This window comes from Triplophysa dalaica, chromosome 3 (genome assembly GCF_015846415.1).
Source record: "Triplophysa dalaica isolate WHDGS20190420 chromosome 3, ASM1584641v1, whole genome shotgun sequence".
NCBI lineage: Eukaryota > Metazoa > Chordata > Actinopteri > Cypriniformes > Nemacheilidae > Triplophysa > Triplophysa dalaica.
The window spans coordinates 17,027,907-17,050,938 of record NC_079544.1 but is presented as its reverse complement, the minus strand read 5'-3'; the positions used below and the strand labels follow the sequence as shown (position 1 = coordinate 17,050,938).

Here is a 23,032-nt window from a genome sequence, read left to right as displayed (position 1 = left end):
CATATAAATGATGTTACCTAACCTCACTTCAGGCTATATAATATTATAGACGTGCTTTTAAGTACTGTATAAGGCAGCGCAGAAATGCAATCACTGAGTCTGTGATTAGCTTCATGCCATAGATTGAGTATGCTGTAGTATTCTGCACATTTGCTGCAGGGCTACGGAGTTCACCTCAGCTCTTTATTAAATCATAATCATCTCAGTTATAAGGCGCCGCGAATGTCCGTCCCCACTGATTCGCAGACAGGGCCGAAGTGGAAATGCTTACACATCCAAAAGAGCATTAAAACATATAATAGCATTAAACGTGTGCTCCAGACCCATACGGCCCTAGTGTTAGACACGGTGAAGAATGCTCAGCATGAAGCAACTGAACTGCCACCTGTTAAGTACACCATATTGGCTCTAATGACATAGTGGACTGTCCATCTGTGCCAATGGACACCAGCACCTAAGGCATTCTTATTCTTCTATTTCCCCCATTCTTTCCCTCGCCAGCTTTGCTCCTTCTTCTTAATGAAGATCAATGTCCTCTTACCCGCTCTAAACAGCCATTCCATTTGAAGCGCAGTGATCAAATGTGTCTAAAACTATTGGGTGGATGTACGCGGGTAAGAAGCTGGGTATTAACAGCACGGGGTTCCATTAAATGCTGGAGGAACAAACTGAAAGACAGAAAGGCGGTCCCAGAAGAGCATGCAAGAGGGATTTCTATCCCCACAGTGTTTTCTGACTGCCTCAGGCAAACACACAGAATCATCATCATTCATTTACTTCAACGTATTACACCACCGCTTTCCCCAGTCATTCAGAAACAGCCCAGGCAGACGAAGAAAGAAAGTGAATTTGATATAACAAATTCAAATTCTACGGTATACAGGGAAAAATCCTGGACACACCTACGTGTTTGTTTATACATTTGCTGATCATGGTTGCAATTGTTACCTTAAAGACACAGTTCACCCAAAAATGAAAATTATTGGATTCGCCTTCATGTCATTACAAACCTGTATGACTTTCTTTCTTTTGCAAAACACAAAAGAAGATATTTTGAAGAATGTTGGTAAGCAAACTTGTATTGTATAGACACAAAACCAATGCAAGTCAATAGGTCCCGCCATTGTTCGGTTACCAACATTCTTTAAAACATCTTCTTTTGTGTAATGCAGAAGGTTCGAAATGATAAGAGAATTTGCATTTTTGTGTAAACTAACCCTTGAAAGTAAAAAATGCGTATTGATAAATTTATCTAAAACATAAAAATAATTTTTGGTCACTACATGATTCCCACAATTCTTCACAACTATTCTAAAAATGTGGATTTCTTTTGATAAAAATTAGTAGGTGTGTCCAATATTCTAATGGTACATGAGGACAGTTTAAGACTTTTTAACCGTCCAGATGGCTCCTAGACCAGGTTAATAACAAGATATGACACATCAAACAGTTGGTTGGATTTTTACACCCCCATAAGCTTCTGATTGTTCAACACAGCACACACTTTAGCTTTAACAGAATAGAATCAGTGGCTGATTAAGAGTCTGATTGAAACATTATTCTGTGACCTGCAGAGCGCGGCTTCCCCGGGATTCAAATTGACAAAGACAGTAAGAAAAAAGACTAAAATAATCTGACTAATGCCATTAAGATCAGCGGTATGATAAACATCCAGTCGCGATTTGCTGCGAGAGACTTTTTCAGTCACGCGTGGAGTGAAATGTGCTTTTTTTTCAATTGGCTGTCTTGTGAGGGTCGTATTGGTTAGCGATTGCTGATGTTTCCGTGCCAAATTGATTCATCTCACATCGTTGTTCGATTAGGAACGCTTGCAATTCAGATATATAGGTAATCAATATCTATTAAAACCTGAATGCGACCAATCGAAAAACACTTTTCTAAGAGGGACTGAGAGACACCATGCTTGTATGTGTTAAATCAAATGAGCCTTGTCCTTACCCTTCCGATGAGCACGGGTTCAGGGCCGGCATACTCCTCGATGACAAAGAACTGGTTCCAGATCCAGCTTCGTCTTCTTCTAGATCGCAAGGTCTCAGGCTTCTGTTGGTTTTGCTCCTCATCTTCATTCTCATCCATTTCCTGGAATACAAGGCCATGTCCACCTTTCCCAGGGCGAGAGTCCACAGTCAATCCTTCACTCTCCTCTGAACCCGTTCTTCTCCATTGTGGATCTGTGGGTAGTTTTAGGATATGGCTGCTTTCAACAGGTTCTGAAATTTTAAACAGTGGATTCTGAGTGACACTGAAAGGGATGTGAGCACTCTGATCCAATTCCCTTTTAACTTCAAGAGTCCTCTCTGTTAGAGAGCTTAAAGTGTCGCCAGACAGATGTCCCGAGTCCATATGAGAAGAAGTGTGCGATATGCCGATATGCAACGCTGTTGGAGCGTCACTCTGACCAGGAAGTGGATTTGTCTCTGTGCTGGACATGACCTCACTTTGGAGAGTTGATGCTATGTGAGTCGTGAAGTGTTTGTACTTCCACGAAGCAGTGCCTCCTGCACCTCTTATCTCAGTTTTTAGATCCCCCTCGCCTACATCCACATTGAATCCGTTATGTGGCCTCCAGAGAGTGTGAAGAGTTTGATCTGGATTGAGACTGGAATTTGTAAGGGTCTGGTTATCTGAGTTATAAAGTTCTTGCTTCTTCATTTTGACTGCATCCATTTGGGTGTGATCCATGTTGATCAAATCCCTTTTCTTACTGTGACTTATTTTGCTTGGAATACTAAGACCCGGCACACTCTGAAGCTGGGAATTTACAATCCGCACAAGGTTGTCTTTAGATATTAGTTTTAATACACCGTAGCTTCCAGTCAGGTTCAATTTCCGAGGTGAATCTGGAGTGACTACCTTTGTACCCGCTGTAGTGTGAATGGCCGAATTCAAACTCATTCTGGATCTTGAAGGATTTCTAAATCTGGTTCTGTTAAAGCGCAAGCTAGAGGCTGCCTTGTGATGCATTGGGACCCATTTATCAGTTTGTCCATTTTTAGAAAGAACATCACTTCTCCTTGTGTTATTTCTGGTCCTTTTCAGCTCTAACAGATCTTTAGAGCCGTCTACGGCTTGCAGTTTTACATCCGCTTGATCAGAGTTTTCATGTGTTTGCACCGGTGGTTTAGTGTTAAACTCAATAAAATTTTCCTTGAAGGCAGAAGCCGCAAGGCTCTGGTGAGCTGTAATTTGCTCTTCAACGTTCTCAGGAGCGATCAGTTCTTTGAGTCTCGTCATTGTATTTCCATTCCTCTCCAAACTTGCATCCCACGGGTCAGTTGCCCCATGCAACTGGACGTGAACTGAACTCACTCCCCTCCTCCGAACAATCTTAGTGACACTCGCTCCTCCTACAAGACAGAGGAAGATCAATAGGAGCAGTCGCCTGTCAACCATGTTGCCTGATTGTGATGCACTAATTCAAATGATAACTGGTGCGAAGAAGTGTTCGCTTCCCATCGGTCTTCATTCTTTCTTCTAGTCTTATCACTTCGGTTCCTCTTCAGCTATTCCTCCATCACACAGCTTCATACAGCATCGCTTGCTCTCTTTTCACTTTGTGTATCTTGCTCTATCTAGCGGAGTTCTGTGTTTTCGTTCCGGCGAAACGTTTTACTTAGTTTTCCGCAGAGGGTTGGGTGCCCTGAGAGAAAAGATAAAGATAATTAGGTTAAAACTTTAATCATTGCAGTATGCTAATTAAAAGTGGAACGACACGCAAGGTAGCAGAACACACAGTCAGGCTGATTCATTAACTTATGAGTAATCACAAGACAGTAATACAGGCATCATTATTGAACTCCACCATGGCTGATGGTTGATGTCAGATGTTTCAAGCATCATTAGAAAGGCAATAGAAACGTTGTGTTATATATATTTTTTCACAAGGAAGCCTGGTGGGTAGCTCACATGCTCTGACATAAGAGGAATTCATGTGGGCAGCTCGAGTTAAGTCAGGATCACTTCCGTCAAATTATTTATAAATATATAGGATTTACAGGCAATTTAGAAAGTTAGTGGTGTTGGCGGTGTCATTCTTTTCTGGCCTAATGCTTCAACCGCTCAAGCATGGACAGAGCAAGGAGAGTGTCAAATTAAACCCCATAGAAATTTAAACAGAAATACTTTACATCATGGTACACAATTTAATCTGCCTAATGTACATTAAATGGACATTTGATAAACCAACTTGTTAATTACTTGAAACTGCAGTATATTGAGGTACAACAACACACTGAAGATAGACATGCAATGGTGATCAAAAGCTCATGAGAGCATAAATTAATTAGACAGATGGCAAACGGCTGTAAGTTTCAACTTCCAATTCTGTACATATTAGGTTTGGTATTTCGTTGTCTTTAAACGCACACACACACGTTTGTATTGCTATACTAGTGGGGACATTCACTAGACTTTGATTAAATTTATATTTGGCTATAAGATATATCCCCTAACCCAAGACCTAAACCTAATATTCACACAAACATGTGCAAGACAATAGATTTAAAGAAAAACTGTATTTGACCGATAATGAGCTTTTTTTTGTGAGGACCAGTAAAATGTCCTTGGCTGTATAGATAATTCACTGTATTACTGAGGACATTTTGCACACACAAACACACACTCTTTTGGCAGACCAGATACTGGTTAAAACGGGTAAAAATCTATTCAGGCATGTCCTTACCGAGGTCATTGATTTCATTCGGTAAACTCAGCACCTTTAAAAATAAATTTTGTTCTTTGTTGGAAGAAGCGATAGTCTTCATGTATACAATGAAGGGATCTTCTCCAATGGAAAGTTGGTAATGAATAATTTCCTGGAAAATGACACTAGTTCAACTACATCTGGAACCGCAACAATTTTAAAGGGTGAAGTTGAATGTGGCTGTATAATCTGCTTAGACAAGAACGATACGGACATGTACTGCGAGTTGTGTTCGTGAAGAATAATGAACATCTTAAGTACAACCAAAGAGCAAAGCATGACGGTAGTGAATCTGCAGAAGTGTGCAGCAAAGCAATGCACTGGGGATTGAAAATCTAAATTAATGATACTGACCTACAAGTGGTGCACTGTACATGTACGTATTTATGAATTAAATCAGAATAGTAGTTCGATTAAAAGGTAATTCCAACATTATTTAATCACCCACTTCACAAGCCTCGTCCACACCAACAGACAATAATGCATATTTTTTTCTACCCATGCATGCTGCATTTTCACATTTCAAATGCGTGCGCAGTTCCTAAAAGAAAATTGGAAATTTAGGCTGTGAATGTTTTATTGGCTGGAAAAGAATTGCTCTGATCCCAACAATGTTGTTCCTTGGTATCACTGCAGCTTGTTGTGTGGATGCCATTATTTACAATTTCAAACAATTTATGTCATTTGTTTTTCTTCATAGTTATAGTCATTAGTATTTACTTCTAAGAAAATTTGAAGAATCTCAGACTGTTAACCTTTGTTTACCTCTGAGAATGACTGTTTACCTTTTTCCTTTATGTACCATTTGGTCTATTCCACTGACGAAAACAACAGCCTATATAAAAACAAGAGTGAAGAGCGAATAATGAATTTTGGGAGAACGCATTTCTTTAACTGCTGAAGAAAACAAAGTTGTTAATATAAATGCTAAATAAAGCAATGTGTGTCCTGTACGCATCTTGTTGTTCCTCAGTAAATGTTGTGTGAGATGAGAACACAGTGGTGATGCGCTGAGACCTTGTCAACACAGCCACTCGATCTGCTTTTTCTCCAGAGGATCTCCAAACCTCATGTATCCATTGAGTTTCTTCTCCTCCCCCCATTCACACAATTCTTTATTCCTCCTAACAACTATCCCTTCCATCTCCTAAAAGCTTCTCTCCCCATTTTATATTTTTGCTTTCGTCACCTCTTCCCACACACCACCTGTCTCTCTCAGCCTCTTTCTCTCTTTCCATTTCACAGTATTGTTTTAATACGCTCTCTCCCGGATCTCTCTCCTTTGCTTTGGTTACCTCCACGTCAATCATGATTGTGCTTTAACCTCTCTCACCTTCGGAGCTCAGACTGGCCTCGATCAATCAGCCAATCTCCCCAGTGACACCGCGATTGACGTCTGTCTGGCGTCTGTACTGATTCCAGACTAAACGAATCTGAAACGAATATTCTCACAGGTGATTCTTAGATTGCACAAACGAAAACATGTTAGCATTTTATATTGAGATCCACGTCCGGCAGCTTATTTCTACAGTAAATAAACAAAGCAGCTGCTTTGAAATCCATGACCGGGAATAGTTCAGCCAAAAATAGATTTTGCCATTATTTACTTAACTACTTGTCTCATACTGTTTTTTCTGTATAAGATGAAAAGCGATTTACAAAGACGACGAGTTCTGAAAGACAGACAGTTCTGAAACAAAAACATAAAAAACATATGGTCGCTTTCCATATTATACTTTTTAAATGATTACATAGTGTGTTGTACTGTTGTCAAAGTTGACAAGCACTTTTTAATACTTTTTCTTTGATACTTGACATGCATTATATAAAAAAATACCTGTGAAAGATTTCCCCTAAATTTCCTTTCGTATTCAACTTAAAAATAATAGTGTAACAGTTTGGGTGAAATATTACTTTCAGCACAAACAAACCCATTTTTTGGATCTTAAACAACAGACAAAGTTCCAATCTTACAAATCATTCATGCAGACTGTTGATTGAAAACTGCTGATAGATTGTTGCGCAATGAATTTTACAGAAAACTACACAGAAGCAAAATTGCAGAGCCATTGAAATCATCTTGCTGGCAGTGACAGTTTCCTTAGATTAGATTCATTAGATTGGAACCGGTCCACTGGTTTTTTTCCACTATTATAGGCAAGACAGGCGTAATCTTAAGTAGCTGCAGAGCCGTACAAATGGCATAATCTAATGCAATAGTAGGTGGGAAAGTGGCTACAGTCTATAGTTACAGAGACCATGCTGTCAACACAAAGGTTGCCGATTTGTTTTTAAGAAGGAGCGTCCCTACAGAGAGGTTCTGTGACGGCACTCCTGCTCTACCACTGTTGTGCCTTTGAGTAAGACACTTAACCTCGCTGTGCCCCTGACTAGTGCTCTTAACACCAGCTTGTTCAAGTGCCTCTGCACTGTGTCTCTGGGCACAGTGTCTATCCAATTATAGTAGTGTTACTTTGGGTAAAAAGTGTCAGCTAAATGACAAGTAACCACATTGGCTACATTTAAAAGCATATCTTAATAACATTGTTTTCAAGCTGCGGTCCCTAAAGCATCCACATAGAGAATTATATCTGGCACAAATTGTCTTTGCTTATTTCGTTCAATCTATTTCCCCATCCATCTTTATGATAAGCTGCTTTTTTGCAGATAGTGGCAAAAGCTCTCCTGTGATTTACAATTTCGACCTGAAAAAAATGTATACACTCTGAAGAGTTCTCCTGTAAGTAAAGCACATTATTTAAGCATAGAAAAAGCATTATATCAAAGTATATTATGGAATATTTGGATCCTTATCAGGTGTTTTGAACTGTTTACGATTAAATTATAAAGGAATAGTTCACCGAAATAATTCCTCGTCTCAGATGAATACATCTTCATTTATTCAGTAAACAATTAAAAACAAATAATATTATGAACATATTAGCGAAGATGAAACAAAAATGAACTAATTTCAATTTCAATAATTTTCATATGAATATTGATCACAAGATACATAAGAACCAATGACATTCAGAGTAATTGTGTCATCATATTTGAATTCAGTGCTTACTTTGGTTTGAATTTTAATAAATATGCTCACAGTATTCATCATTATACATACTGCATTTTTAATTTTGCCAGTGTGTTAGTGTTGCTACATTCGTTGTTATGTAATCTCCACGTTCCACATGTATACAGTATCTGTATATTTTTTTTTCTTATATATTCACATACAGTTTATATTCGTGTTCATATATATTTTCCTTCCTTATTGCTGATGTAGATTCTTCACATATTTCCTCTTATAATCATTAAAAATAAAATCTATTTTTAGAGAAAAATTCACGCACATATCAAACTGTGTATGGTTACGGACGTGACAAATGAAAGAACTTAAAATTTAAAACACACCTGTGGTTCGGCTTTAGAAGATATGTATTAACCCACTGGAGTCATTTTCATTATAATGTGGGTGGATTTGTCTCTTGTATATTTTTTATTAGGAAAAAACTTTGTGTTTTAACACAGGGCAGTCATTTACATCTGGGGTGGCATGAGAGTGAGTAAATTACAACAGAATGTTTATATTTGGGTGAACTATTCCTTTAAAATTATGGGATAGAAAAGATTCCGTTCCTTAGGCTACAAAAAGCTGTAAAGAGTCTCTTCGGGAGGAAATCAATACAGCTGTAACCAACTTGAAGAATGGAGAAGAATTAAGCTGTAAGGTAAGCAAACTCAGCAAACTAATAGCTCTACTAAACTCTAATCACACTTTTGCCAATCCAATAACGGCTCGCGCCCATGCGATGGTTGTAAATGCAGGCACCTGGTCACTTGGGTATTATAGACACTGGGGCAACAGGCTGGCAGCACATTCCAAACCAGCATATTGATACAGTCACGTCTGCAGTGGGAATGTAAACCAGCTCAACAAGAACGGCATGTGTGTATGTGTAAGACAAAAAGAGCAAAATGCCCATATTGCTATGTGGTCTCTCCGATGCTGTTAAGAGGATTCAACACTGGGTAAAAGTGTGTGGCTTCCAGGTAGCTAAAGGTGCAGAGAGCAGTCTCTTACTTAAGGCAAATGTGCGTGCGTTGCGCCGAACGAGATGCGACGACATCCAATCATTTTCGACTTTCCTTTCGCTTCACGCAACACGCGCCCATACACCCCCGGGACAATCAGAGTATCTCACTGAACTGATTAATTGGGGCCATAAATATTTTTAATTAATTTTTCCTTTCCCCGGGCTTAGGAGTCTCTTGGTTGGTTAGTATTACAGGCAGATCTTTCTCATCGATCGCTGGGAGCTGTGGTGCGGTGAAGGCTGTCACCAACTTAACGAGACTGAAAATTTTAATTACGATTCTCCTCCGTACCCCATCGCCACTATTTACTTCGCTCTCACATCCATACCATCTAGCCACAAAACACAGTTTCCTCTCTCAGAAAGCCTCTTCATAAACATAAACGCTGGTTTTTGCATTGTGCTTCATAATTGCTCTGTTCCAAAACCTAGCAGGCTGTCTACAGAGGCAGCATTTTAGAGCGTAAGAGGCGATACCTGTTCCAAATTGTAGGCAACTTAATTATCTGCCTGCTATGATGCTTTATTTTGGCCGAATTGTGCAAAACACAATCCCATAATGCACTGCAGTCTGTGGAAAAAAACATTTAAAAGTTAGATGAGAGAAATCAGAAAAATGAGTTTTGTATCATACGCAACAGAGAGCCGTAACTTTCAATAAAAGCATCTTCTACACTCCTCGTGCTCTGGGTAGCTTCATCTGGGCTGCGGGCGCGAGAGGTTACCTTAGAAACGTTGTTTGCCGTTGATTAGTGCCGCGATGCTTGCCCATAGCATTGCATGCATGTGTTGGCGAGGACAACATGAAAAAATCACTTGTATTGTGATTTTTTTTAACGATCAAATGTTGGTGAAGGTTAAAACACCGGGCGAGCCACTTTTTTTTTTAAAAGAGCCACAGGTCTCGAGCACTGGTGTAGGGCTTTATTATCTCAATAAGTTGCCATAAATTTTAGTAATTTTCATGAATATAATGATTTACATTTATTATGTCATAATGTTTAATGCAAAACAATACTGAGGTGCAAATAGAAACGATATCGGACACTGTTTATAAGTACCAATAGCATCTAACTAATATTTCTACTTAATCCAAAGAAAATACAGCTATTTTCGTTAGTGTAAATGGCATATCACTAAGAAATGTTTAAACAGAACCTACTTCTATTTAAACTTAGTGTAAATAGCATCTACTGCTATTCCACTTGTGCAAATAGCCGCTGCCTTCTTTAAATGTGTCAAAACTACAGGACCCATTCAACGAATAATTTAAATAATACAATTATTATACAATAAAATAATAATATAGATTAATATTAACATAAATTAAATATGTATAGTTAGGCTATATCATTAGACAATAGCCCGATAAAAACAGTGAAACAGTCTATAATGATAATTAATACTGTAGGTTAAGCTGTTGAATATGATTTTGATATTTGAAAAAGGCGTTTTGATGTCATATGACCCACATGAAAAAGTACGTAAAGTAATCTGAAACAGATGGCGATGGAGAAACAAAAGATACCAATTGAGCAATTTTAGAAACTGTAAAATGTTGTATCATGTTGTGTGTGAATAAAAATGATTAGTTGTTTCCAACTATTCTTTATATTTAATTTATTTGTGTTATTTTTTCCATGCGTTCTAAATCCTCATTTTGTTCCGTAACGGGCACAATGCTTCCTTATAAGGCAGCTGCCTATGTATGCCGCTTACTTATTTTTGAAACACAGCTTCAAGCTATAATTTATCTAAAAAAACACCTACTCTTAAAAACACACTTGATTTCACATCAGAAACACATGCAAGGCAGCGCAAGCATCCCACACACGTCAGAAAAAATGTATAAAGTTGTATTTTTGTTTCCCTCGCCCGCTGTACTGCTGAAGGGAAGAGTCTAGATGGACCAAAAGGGAAAGAGCAAAATAAATCCAGGCTTTGCCTCCCTATTACCTCTCTCTAGAAGAAGAAGGTGTTCCTCCTATAAATATAGGCAAACTAATGCAGAGAACTGCAGCATACGAGACCTCAAGCAGCAAAAAATACAAAAATGACTTTGAGAGACTCGGCTTTCCCTTGCTAACAAGAGTCTGAAACTGGAGATCTGAGAGGTAGATTAATGAAAGAGAACCGGCAGGGCACTGAGGGATAAAGCACAAGGCATTCTGTTTGCGAAAATGCAAACGTACAGTATATGTTATAAATGAGTAAAATTTATCCTCCTACGTTTGCATTTTACCAGAGGTAATATTGCTAAACTGCTGATTGGTATGCCTTGCCTGTGCCAGCACTGGGTGTTGGTGGTGGGCTTGTGTTTTTCAAAACGTCGGATCTCAGGGGACACCGGGGAAACAGGCTTGAAGAAAAGAGGAAGAAAAAATCATAAACACCTAAAGTGTGGGTTGATAGAAAGAAGGCATGATCTACAGTTTAGGTTCAAATAAAAGACAACATATGTCCAATTCAGGCTGGTTCCTATCTGGAGTAATAAAATGGAATAATCATTTTCAATACAAAAATGGGTCTTAGTATGTCCACTTCATAACTCCATATCTGCAGATGAAACGGGACAAGCGCTAGAAAAATAACCAGCCAACCTCCAACACTCAGAGAGAGCAGAGAACGGTTACAAAACAGACTATAAAAGACAATCAATCTGCCTCCCACATCACAACACAACTAGAGAAAGCTCAGCACTGGTAATCTTATTACTGCTGATGGCTCCTCAGGGCTGATCATACAGTAGAAAAATGCTTAACACAGCCTCGCTCTGACCCTACTGTCATAAGTACCTCATTAATAACACAATCAGTATTCACATACATCACTGAGCGTTTAATAATTCAGAATAAACGATGCAAGACTGTTAGGAAATAGAAAAAAAGATTTGATGAGAAACCTTTGGGCATGTGATGTGTTTGTAGGGTCCAAATTGAACTTTAGGCCTTTACGGCCAAGACAGCATTAACTGAGAAAAAAATGACAGCCGGAAATACAAATATCGGAATAATGTCTGACATCACTGAAGAAACTATTTGCATATTTGATTCAATGCAAATGTTTGAGTTAAAATAAAATAAAAGTTCAGCTTATCAAAGGTTTTTTTGGATGCACGTGCCTTGCCGGTGTTTGTTTATCGGTCTGGGTCGAGGCTAATAATATAACTATTTATATATTTAAAAGATTCGTATTAATATTAATAATTGTATTAAATAATACATTTGTTGAATTTTATTGTATGTTCATTTTTTAAATAAACACTTTGTGGATGTGGTCTTGTAACTTAAATTGAGTTAAGTAACAGTTCATCTACTGGTAACCCAAAATAATACTGGCTAGACATACTTTATACTTGCTAGCTAATGTTATTTACTTGTTATTTCTTTTGCTTGTTTTCAGAAATAATCTACAGGGACTCTATTCTTTTATGCGGATGAGTACCAGAAGGTAAGTATAGGCCACAAAAGAGTGCATGTGCAGTAACTGTTGTTGCTTTGAAACCGTCTATAGAACGATGTCTCACCTGAACTACTCTAGAAGTTTGCACAAAACATGATGATCCATGTGTTTTGTTGTCCTTTTTAGACCGTTTCATAAAACGCACGCAAGTTCACTTCCAGTCTGTGTTAACTGTTCTTCACAGTGATGCCATAGAAGAACCGAATTACGTTCCACATAGAACCGTCAAAGTCCTTTTGTGAAACAGAAAGGTTCTTCGGATGTTAAAGGTTTTTGCAAGCATTTAGACAAAAAAAAATCTATGGCATTGTGTATTCATTTTTAAGAGTGTATAATAAATGTTAAACTGAGGTAAAACATGCGCGGGAATGTGAGTATCTATCAAAACCTATGCATATTCTTTTTCAAAGAGATAGCCTTCATTTCAGACCCCTGCTTGTCTTATAAGTTAATGATTCTTACAGAGTGGTTTCTGATAAATTGTAAGGAGGGTTATGATTTAAATTCCATCGGCCCTGTTACTAGAAAAATTGACTTTTAAACTGTCTTATAATGATAGCTTTTGCTCAATCATTGGTTTTACGGATTCATATGTATGCCAAAGCTTCACAGTCAGTGAGTTGGTGGCGAGTCAGGAAGTGCGGAAACATTTGCTGAAATTACACCTGATGCCCATCAAGAGAGTCTTTCTTCTTCTGCCTCAGTGGCTCTTGACATCAAAAAGCTATCTGATCCCTTTAGCACACTGCCTGACATTTCACTGAATGCCCCCTGAATGCTCTCTCTCTCTCTCTCTCTCTCTCTCTCTCTCTCTCTGGTGCAATCTGGGAGCGTGTTTGTGAGCGCGTTTGTGAGAGCGTGGCTGAGTGATCGTGTTTTTTGCTTTAATTTTTTATTTACACTGTTTTTCCCCTTGCATAGACAGTGTAGTGAAGTGGGTTTTCTTTTTTTGGGGGCGCGTACGCGTGACACCATATCGCCGGGAATGGTGCCTGCTAAATTGCAAGGTGCACCAACTCTGTCACTAAGCAATGGGTGCAGGTGTGTACCTGACCCTGGGGTCACAGTAGAGGAAATGCTTCTCGTCATCAGAGAAAAAGTTGGCTTTGACAAAATCGTTTCGGCCTCACGTATGAGCAAAGCCCTGGTTGTATTTTTAAACTCCGACACTCTGGTTAAAGAGTTGACTGTGAGCAGAATATGGGTGAAAGAAACGTTCGTTCCGGTAACTCCGCTATCTGCTCCGTCAACTAAAGTTACCATCTCTAATGTACCATCTTTTGTTTGCAATGAAGCCATCCTCAAAGAGCTTCAGAGGTTTGGAAAGATCGCAAGCCCTGTAAAAACGATTTGAGGTGTTGTGAAAGAGAGCAGTCCACCCTCCATTTCTTGCCATTCTCCTGTGTCCGCTGAAAGAGTCAGTTCTGGAAAAGCAGAAGTATCCACCTCCGATGCCTCTAAAGATAGTCTATACTCCCCTGGTAAGAAATCCCTTATTTGAGTTATCAGTCTCTCTGCCACTCGAACTGACTTCATGCCCAGTTTTAAGGCTAAAGCCTCAGCAGATATCCACAATCGTATATCAGATCCATGATATACGATCAGTCATATGTCATTTTTGTTTGTAAATATCTATGCTCCTAATAATAGAGCAGACCGATTACAGCTTTTTGCAAAGCTTGACCAATTTTTAAAGCAGCAGAACAATGGGGATTCTGTTATTGTTGGAGGTGATTGGAACTGCACTTTAGATTTCACCTGTGATAGGAATGGTGAAGAACCTCACATGCAGTCATCTTCTCGTCTGGCCAGTGTTATAAAAAATAGAGAGAACACAACCCATCAACACAGCAGTACACTTGGGTGAAATTTAGTAATGGAAGGGTTTCTAGAGCACGGTTGGACAGATTTTATACATCACACAATATGAACAATAGGGTGGTGCACACAGCTATAATCCCTATATCTTTTTCTGACCACAAATTCATCACAGTGGAGTGAACTTTGGCGAAAAGGACTCATAAGAGTTAATACTGGCATTTCAATAACAAATTATTGGAAGATAAAAATTTCTGTGAGAGCTTTAAGTCTTTCTGGGAAACTTGGAAGAGCGAAAAAAGTGTCTGTATGAAAGTGTTACCCAATGGTGGGAAATTGGTAAAGTGCATACAAGAACATTCTGTCAACAATATGCAAATCATTCCTCCTTTGTTTTAAAAAAAGACATTAGAGTAGCTTGAAAAAGAGATAAAAGACATTGAGAAGAGTACGACCGTCAGTGATGCTGTAAATATACAAGAACTGTGGACTGAGAAAAAGAATCAGCTGAGCTATGTTTTAAATGAGAAAGTTAAAGGTGCTCTCATCAGGAGTCGTTTTTTTACACTTAAAGACATGGACGGTCCAATGACTTCCATCTGGAGCGAAAAGTGGGACAAGAAAAGCAGATGTACTGTTTGAAAGACAATGGTGGTCAAAACACTTCAGGTCCGGTAGTGATGCGCAGGCTTGCTGTAGACTTTTATTCCAACTTGTTTGCTGCTGAAACTATTAATGAACAATGCAGAAATAAACTGCTACAGGATATTTCCATTTTAACTTCAACCCACAAAAATCCTTTGGATACTGACCTCACGTTTCAAGAGGGTTTAACCCTTTTAAAGAATTGGAGGCCTGTGGCAATTTTCTGTCCTGAGTACAAAATTCTGTCTAAATGTTTGTCAAATAGGCTAAATAATGTATTACATACAATTATTCACAAGAACCGTGCGTGTTAGTTAAAAAGTCATAATAATGTTAGCTTTTTAAAAGAAGCTCTAGAACTTTTTAGTAAAGCATCCTCAGCTAAGGTGAACTGGAACAAAAGCAACGCTCTATGGTGTGGTGAGGTTCTTAATTGTCCTATACTTCAGGGTGGTTTGCAGTGGGGGAGAATGGGTTTTAAGTATTTAGGGGTGTTTTTAGGCACAGATTTTAAGAAACAGAACTGGGAGGGCCTTGTGGAGAAAGTGTGTGCACGGTTGTCTCAATGGAATTGGTTGCTACCCCAGCTGTCCTACAGGGGGAGAGTCCTGATCTGCAACAGTTTAGTAGCCTCATCCCTCTGGCACAAGATGATGATCATGGAGCCTCCGGTGCGAAAGATCCAGAAAGAGCTAGTGGATAACTCAAATAAGGGATTTCTTACTAAGGGAGTATAGAATATCTTAAGAGGCATCGGAGGTGGATACTTCTTCTTTTCCAGAACTGACTCTTTCAGCGGACACGGGAGAATGGCAGGAAATGGACGGTGGACTGCTCTCTTTCACAACACCTCAGCTAGGCTTTTTTGGTGATATGGGAAAGAAGGCTCTCTATGTTCTATATATCAAAGTGACTTATTTTCAAATGCTTGAAAACCTGAGGGAGTCCAAGTGGCAGGACATCTTTGGCTCAGGTTCTTCCCCTAAAGGTTGCTGGAGGACCCTGTACATACCTCCCATTGATAAAAGGTCTGGAGACCTTCAGTGGAGGATAGTGCACGGTATAATAGCTACAAACAGACACAGAGCACACCTTGATCCACATGAGGGGTGCCCTTTTTGTGGGTCGCAAGAAACAGTGTTTCACCTTTTTCTTAATTGTGTAAGACTGCAGTTTTTTTGCAACAAATGGAAGGATACTGTCAAACGCTAGGGGAGGTTTTTACGCATCTCCTTTTCATTTACGGACCTAAATGCAGAAGAACCAGGATGCTAGCTAGTTTTACTTAACTTTATATTTGGGCAAGCAAAATTAGAAATTTGGTTGTCGCGTAAAAGGAAACTACTGGGCTCAGGATCAACAGATGTTGTTTTGGTTTTTATGGGGATTGATAAAATCCTGCATTAACATAGAGTATGCTTTTTACAAGTCCATTGACGACTTGTATAGTTTTAGATTTGAGAGATGGTGTATAAACCAATGTATTCGTGAAATTGATTACGAACGTGGTTTGCATCTTCTGGTCTGAGAGTTCAATGTTTTTAAAACTGCACTTTCATGATGCGTGTCAAACTATTTAAGGCTTCTTTCTTTTATTTCTTTTTAATATTTAAATAAATGCTTATGTAAATGTCATTGTAAATAAAAGTGATGTTAAAAAGTCTCTCTCTCTCTCTCTCTCTCTCTCTCTCTCTCTCTCTTTCTGTCTCTCTCTTACTGTGTGTTTGAGTAATTTAACGTAATTATTATTTGTGGTTCATAAGGCAAGACATTATTTATTTTCACATCGCATTTTGACATATTTTCACATAACAAGTGCACCTGAGACTAAAAAGCCATCCAAACCTTGTTATAAAACACATGTAAGCTGAATATAAAACTGCTTTAGCAGATAGGGCTCCTTCACACATTTAATTTTTCTTCCTTCACAAGCACTTTCTGAAAGATTCACCTCCAGTATTTCACCTACGAGCTTCATCTGGCCAAGAGACTTGCTTGAAACTGAATCTCCAAAGATAAACCAAATAATTACAATATTTTCATTACAACACCTCTTATTAAAGAGACAGTATAATAAAACTAGAATAATGACCTTTGATGATTTTGATGTAATAACTGATAGGGTTGTCATTAAGCTGAGGCGACTTGCAGCATGTACTGAATATTAAAGGAACAGACCCCTGTGAAGCAAAGGGTAAAGCGTCTTGCGCAAGGGCACAATGTTGCAAATTTATCGATGAACTCTTACAAGGTTTGAACCAACAACTTTTTAATTTATAAACCAAGCTTTTTTTTACCTAAGTCACACCACAACTCGCACAAGTTTATACAACAACAAACGATTTAATCGTAGCCTACAGATAACTTACAATTAAGTCTCCGAAGCGTCTGTGAAAAGCGCATCACTTCACCGGGCACGTCCTCCAGCTGAACGGCTAAAGTAAACTTCTTGAACAAACGAAGATCGATTGTCTTTGTGGAAGATGTTTGTTGAATAGCCTCACTATCTACACTGAGAACAAACTGATATCTTATGTGAACCCGAATGTGTATCACAAGCTCTCTTTCCAGATAAAATATTACTTCTGTGGGTTTCTAAAGCCTTGAGCAGATTTTCCAGTGCCATTAGCATTACCTTTGGTTAGATTCAGGCTTTAGGGATCTGCCATGCTAGAGGAGTTGATCAAACTAACAAGCTCAAAGCAGTTCTTCAACTTAATACAAGTGCTAAAATATTTGATTTTAAGTTTGTTTTGGGGTTTTGTGAGACAGTCGAAGGCACTTCTTCAACCACATTGATAAAACCACCTTAACCCCGCAAACCTGAGGGTCCTGTGTGGCAAGTATAGCATTCCCACGAGACCTGATTATATTTGTTGCAATTTGTAAGAAAATTGTTGCCCGTGTCATGACAAATCCTGTCCCCCTGTGAATTGTGTCCTCTTCTGACCCTGCGGGGCGAAAATAAATTCTAATGGGTACTCTTTTTAGTGCCTGATTGCAATACTTACAAAATTACATTACGATTTCTGTCACTAGTACTTAGTTATAATAACCATTATTATCTAAATGCTTTATTTAATAGTACATAGATGAGACTATGGGTAGTGAAATTAAACAAAACTCATTCTTACAGTTTTAGTTATTCATTATAATAAAATCATGGACATTTAAAAATATAAAAAGGGATGTTTTTTGTTAGTTAAGCAGATGTTGACACATAAATACTGCCGTGTATGTTACATCAAGCTTTGATAAAAAATGCATCTTATCTGTTTTTCGTAAACGTACATTTTAACAAATCATTTTAATGCTTTTATTTTCCACAGCGTATTTAGCTCGCTAAAAGATAACGCAGCTTCGGTTAGCCATAAAACAACACATCAAGATAACAACTTTATGATCAGGCATTACAGCTACCTACTACATTGGGTCCTAGGCGGACACAATCACATTAAGGGCAAATTTTTCATGGCACCGGCTAAAGCAAGAGGTGCGTTTGTTATGAACGCAAGTATGAAGAGCAGCATATAAATTTGAGAGATAAATATATTAAATTTGTAAATATTTTTGATAAAGTATCTTAGAAGTTCACACTCCCTCTTGACAAAGCATTTTGCATTTGTGCACATCTACAAATAACAATAAGTAACCGTAACAAATAATGAAAACAGTAAAGTTAACCAAATCGTGATCAGTAATCAACATGAGATTAAATAATGGCTAAAAAAAACACAATTTGTGTTATTATTTCAAAATTAAATCTGGTAAGAAATAAAACATACAATGTAGGTTATTCCCGAACTGTCAAGGGGTGGGCGGGAAGAGGGTTGACGAAGTTCAGAGGAAGCGGTCAGGTGCGGAACGGAGTAGACCTCTAGGGTAGCGCTAACATTTGCTGAAATGAAATGTTAGCATACTCGCGTGTCAAAAATCCTGCTGCGTCAGCTACACTTGGGTGCACGCTATATCTGCAGTGCTGTCTTATACGACATCAGAGAGACACCATTGAATGTTATAGCAGTCTGAGCTAAATGCAACTCGCTGGTTTCCTAAAAAGCTCCCATTCAACTGTCACTTTGTGCAAGATGGGGAATTTCACAGTAAAATACTCAATAACAGGGAGAATCAGACTAGTTATATAGAAAAATGTGCCTTCATGATGTGTCACACTCGCCTTGTAATGCAAGGCGAGTGTGAGACATGAGAATTGACTCTGCCTATTCATACATGTATACATGAACAAAATGTATTGGTGCTTCTCTCACACAATCTAAAACATGAGTGTTACAGAGCACCGCCGCAGTAGGCAGGACTGTAAAAGTCGTCTGCTTTAGTTTTTAATCCCTCGGTCGGAATGGTAGTGTGCCATGCTTCATTAGCATATATCTCACTGTACGCTTGACTTTTATTCTCTCAGGGTCTTTTTGCACTTTAGCAAGCTGTTGACAGTTATTTTTGTAATTCTAATGACTTTGCCCCGGTCTCAAATGCATTTCCAGCTTTTGTATATTCAGTATGTGGGTCATTTTTGGGGGGTATTCTTCTCCCGTATGGCAGAATACCAGATTTTATGAGCAGTGTTTATTTAATGGAAGGGCATTACATTTTTCCAAAAAAGAAGCAGAGAAATAAGATGAAACGTAAAAGCGATTTTGATTAGCAAAACATCATGAAATATCAATAATCCCACTGTTAAGTAAAAGCTCTTTTGAAGCTAAAAGCTCCTTTCGCTCTGTTTGCATAGATCCATGCCTGGTGTATGATCCGCCCGGCTCTTTGTTGTTATATTTTGATATATTAATTTATGGTGAATTGAGCCGGGGGCCAGGTTTGGGCGGGTTGTGTTCCTACAGATGTGCTAGCTCTGAACCATTTTATGACTCATTCTAATAGCATGTTGGTTTTATTTGGATGCTTTTACATCTTGAGTAGTTTTATTCGGGGACAAATATAATACATTGTGTAAAGCACGGCTTTTTTCATTATTACATTGAGCCAACACGCATTCGCTTGATGTCGCGTAGCAGAACCGCAGCGCACGACCCAATAAAATGCCTTTCCATATCTTTGGTTAGCATAGTGTTTTTATTGAGCTATTCTGATGGAGATTTAGAGGGTTATATGCGGCTTAAGTAGGGTTCAAATAAGGTTTACAAGAGAACAGATACTTTTCAGGTTTTTTTAAATAGAGGACCACTGCGCAGGTTGTGCTGATATACTTTCTCTCACCCCTCAGCAACAGTAATTCAATGCATGGTTTCGGCGCAGACACACTGGACGCTGCTTTGCGCTACGAGATGGCAAATTTGTTTAGCCTTGTAAAGGCCGTATTTCAGGGTCATTTTCTCTGGGTCGCGTTTTTGAGATAGTTGCTCGGACGGGAGGCATTAAACAGTCTCGCAGATGTCTGGGTGGGCAGATAGTGCCCCCTCCATCTTTTGCTCATTTCCTCTCACCCTTAACCAACTACCGGCTGCCACTCGCCCCGCCTTCAGCAAAGGGCAGAGGGCGATAAGAGATGCGATCAGTTAGTCTAAGGTCCGTTTCACACTGTCTGCATAAGAAGTAGGCCTATTTAACCAAAAAAAGCAGCTGCAGTTCTACACGTATATGGATAATGATTTCTGGGTTACCACTCTGTGTATTCTTTTTATTAACTGTCATAAATTGTAAAATGTTATTTTGAGTGGGCCAATGAAAATGATTACAAACTCAATCATCAAGAAATCAAATGTAAATTGAATAATTTATATGCAAATGATAATTCATCTACAAAAATGGGACCCAAACTCTAATATCTGCATGGTTTCAGACATTAGACAGCGAACAGAGCGCTGTTTCTGCTCATCACTGTGTATGTGTTTCTACCACATGTCCTTTTTTGCTCCATTATTTAATGTTGCGTTATTTTCTTAGATGTACAATGCATTTTAGCAGAGTTTTTTCAGCACGCTATACATGGTGAAAAATGCAGATGAAACTCCTTTTAGTCTAACCAGTAGTTCATCCAAATTCACTGAAAATGTTCAATGTTTAACAAAGCCATTCATGAGAATCAAGATTTGCGAATGAATTGTTCTTTTAAGAATCATTTCAATGAATTGATTTTCCAGCTCACAAAACTTCTCTAAATGATTCATTCACAAATTGGATCTGTGGCGGAAAAAAAGGTCTGTTTTGTTCACCACTCAGAAAATGATACAATTGTGTATTCAATTCAGAATATAGCACACAAAGCCTGTTCATGATATACTTATATAATAATTGCAGATGAGATGAACAGATGACTGCTCCATAAACCAAACAAAGTCAAGCACAAAGGTGAGTAAATAATGCTAAAAATCAATAATTGAAATTATGAAGTTAATTTGGGGGTAAACAACATCTTCAATATTTCCGGCAAATTTAACACACTTGCAATGAAACAGGCCTCAGAGGCACTCACATGTCGGTACACACAGGATGAGAAACCTGACGTTCAGTACAATGATGAGGGCATTTCCTACCTAGGGAGCACAAAGATCACGTCCTATTTTTCCTCCCTTTGCTTTGTTTAGCTTTCCTTTTTCTTGTTTCTAAAGCCACATCCATTACTATGTAGAAGTTTATCCGATAATCCTGCATAACGGATTGACTCTGCCGCTCCTTTGATGGGTCCTCCTTTAATTTCAATGCATTTGCTCCCACAGTCACACTCTCGCCCAATGGGACAGACATGCACAGGTATTCTTTCTGTATGTCTATGTGTTCTCTGCAGTCTGAATAGCTTACAGAGTGACATGATAGCTTTGTTTAGACCTCCGTGCGCATATCAATGAGTACATTAAAGTGAGCGGGGTATTGCTGTGTTTTTTTTAGTAGACCATTGCCATTAAGAGTCTTAGGAGTCAGCTGTTCTCCATTTCTCTCGATCTATCTCTTCATCCTGTTATCACCAGTATATTCCATCTTTCCCTCTCTCAGGGTATTAGCCATTCAAAGATCTCTCTATGGCACGCAGTAAAAGTTATCACTTTATCTCTCCCTCCCTCCCTCTCTATCGCTCTAATCTTCCTTAATCTTCCAGCCCAGAGTGAAGTGAGAATTAGTTTCTCACTCTCTCTCATCAATCTCTCACATTCTACCCTTCCATCCAGCTCTCCCTCGCTCTCCTTCTCTCGCAGTCCACCTCTCCCTCCCTCCGTTCTGCTTCGTTCTCTGTTCTTACTATGGCTTTTCATGTTCTGTCTTAGATCTGAGATAGTTCTGTCTTTGAAACATGTGTCTCAATTATTTCTCTTTTCTTCTATCGCTGTTTCTTCTTTTTGATACTCTACATTAATTCTTAGTATTGTCTAGATTCAATTTCTCAACTTTTCAATGATAATAAAAGGCCTTTATGGTGTCTCTTCATTTAAGGACATTTAGAAACTAAACATCATAAAAATTTTCATCATAAAGAAATTTTCACAACATCTTTAAAAAAAGCTTGATTTGAAATGCATATACAATTATTTACCTTGATACATCTCTTCTTTTTTCCACACACACCACATCTTGTATCTCTTCTCAAGCATGCCCTTCACTTTATCCATTCAGTTCTATTAAACATTAATATTATGTGATATCATTGAATTGCTTAAGGGGAGACAATGGCAGCTCAAATCAGGTCTTAAATTTGCCAATTTACTATTTATTACAGTTTATTATATTTTACCTTTATTTCACTCAATCACGAACAGTAAAATTTAAATGTAATACTCATCTTCCTCTCTCTAGATATACAGTATGTTGTCGTGTTATACATTCATACAATTCTTTTGCATCTTAGTAACTATGTTTTGCATCAAAAGCATAACTATGTCCTCTAGCACCTCCATCACTCCAAGATACTTTTACTTGCACAACTTCACAAATCACACCAGAATTGCTACGAATTACATCAGAATTACAAATACAAAAAAATATGACAAAACTTTGAAACAAAAACGAGCTCAAGCTGCTCTCGGTTTAATTGCAAATCTAAAGAATGTCAATGTATCTAGAGTACAAAGCATGTACAGTAGAAACTGGTTTTGACAAGAACTGAGGAGCAAAAACCTGCATGCGCTCTTAGAGGATCCAATCTGCACAATCCCACTAAAGGGACTTCAATAATAACATGCCTGGCTTAAATCCCAGGAAAGCTATCATATCTCTTTGCTTTCTTCTCGATGCGTTTCTATTGAGTTTACCGTTGTGGGCCAGATTGAAAGCACAGAGCAACAGAAAGCCACTTTGATGTTCGCAGACATTTCTTTTACAAATG

General features: G+C 38.5%; 1 protein-coding gene across 2 annotated transcripts in view; it reads right to left on the bottom strand.

The window, feature by feature from the left end:
- LOC130417454 (uncharacterized) overlaps nucleotides 1–23,032 on the bottom strand; it is a 136,207-nt gene that overhangs the window by 81,004 nt on the left and 32,171 nt on the right. For both annotated transcript variants that reach the window (XM_056743017.1, XM_056743016.1), the window contains one exon: nucleotides 1,960–3,661. In XM_056743017.1, coding sequence (XP_056598995.1) covers nucleotides 1,960–3,414 — 1,455 coding nt within the window. In that variant the 5' untranslated portion in view covers nucleotides 3,415–3,661. The remainder of the gene's footprint in view (nucleotides 1–1,959; nucleotides 3,662–23,032) is intronic.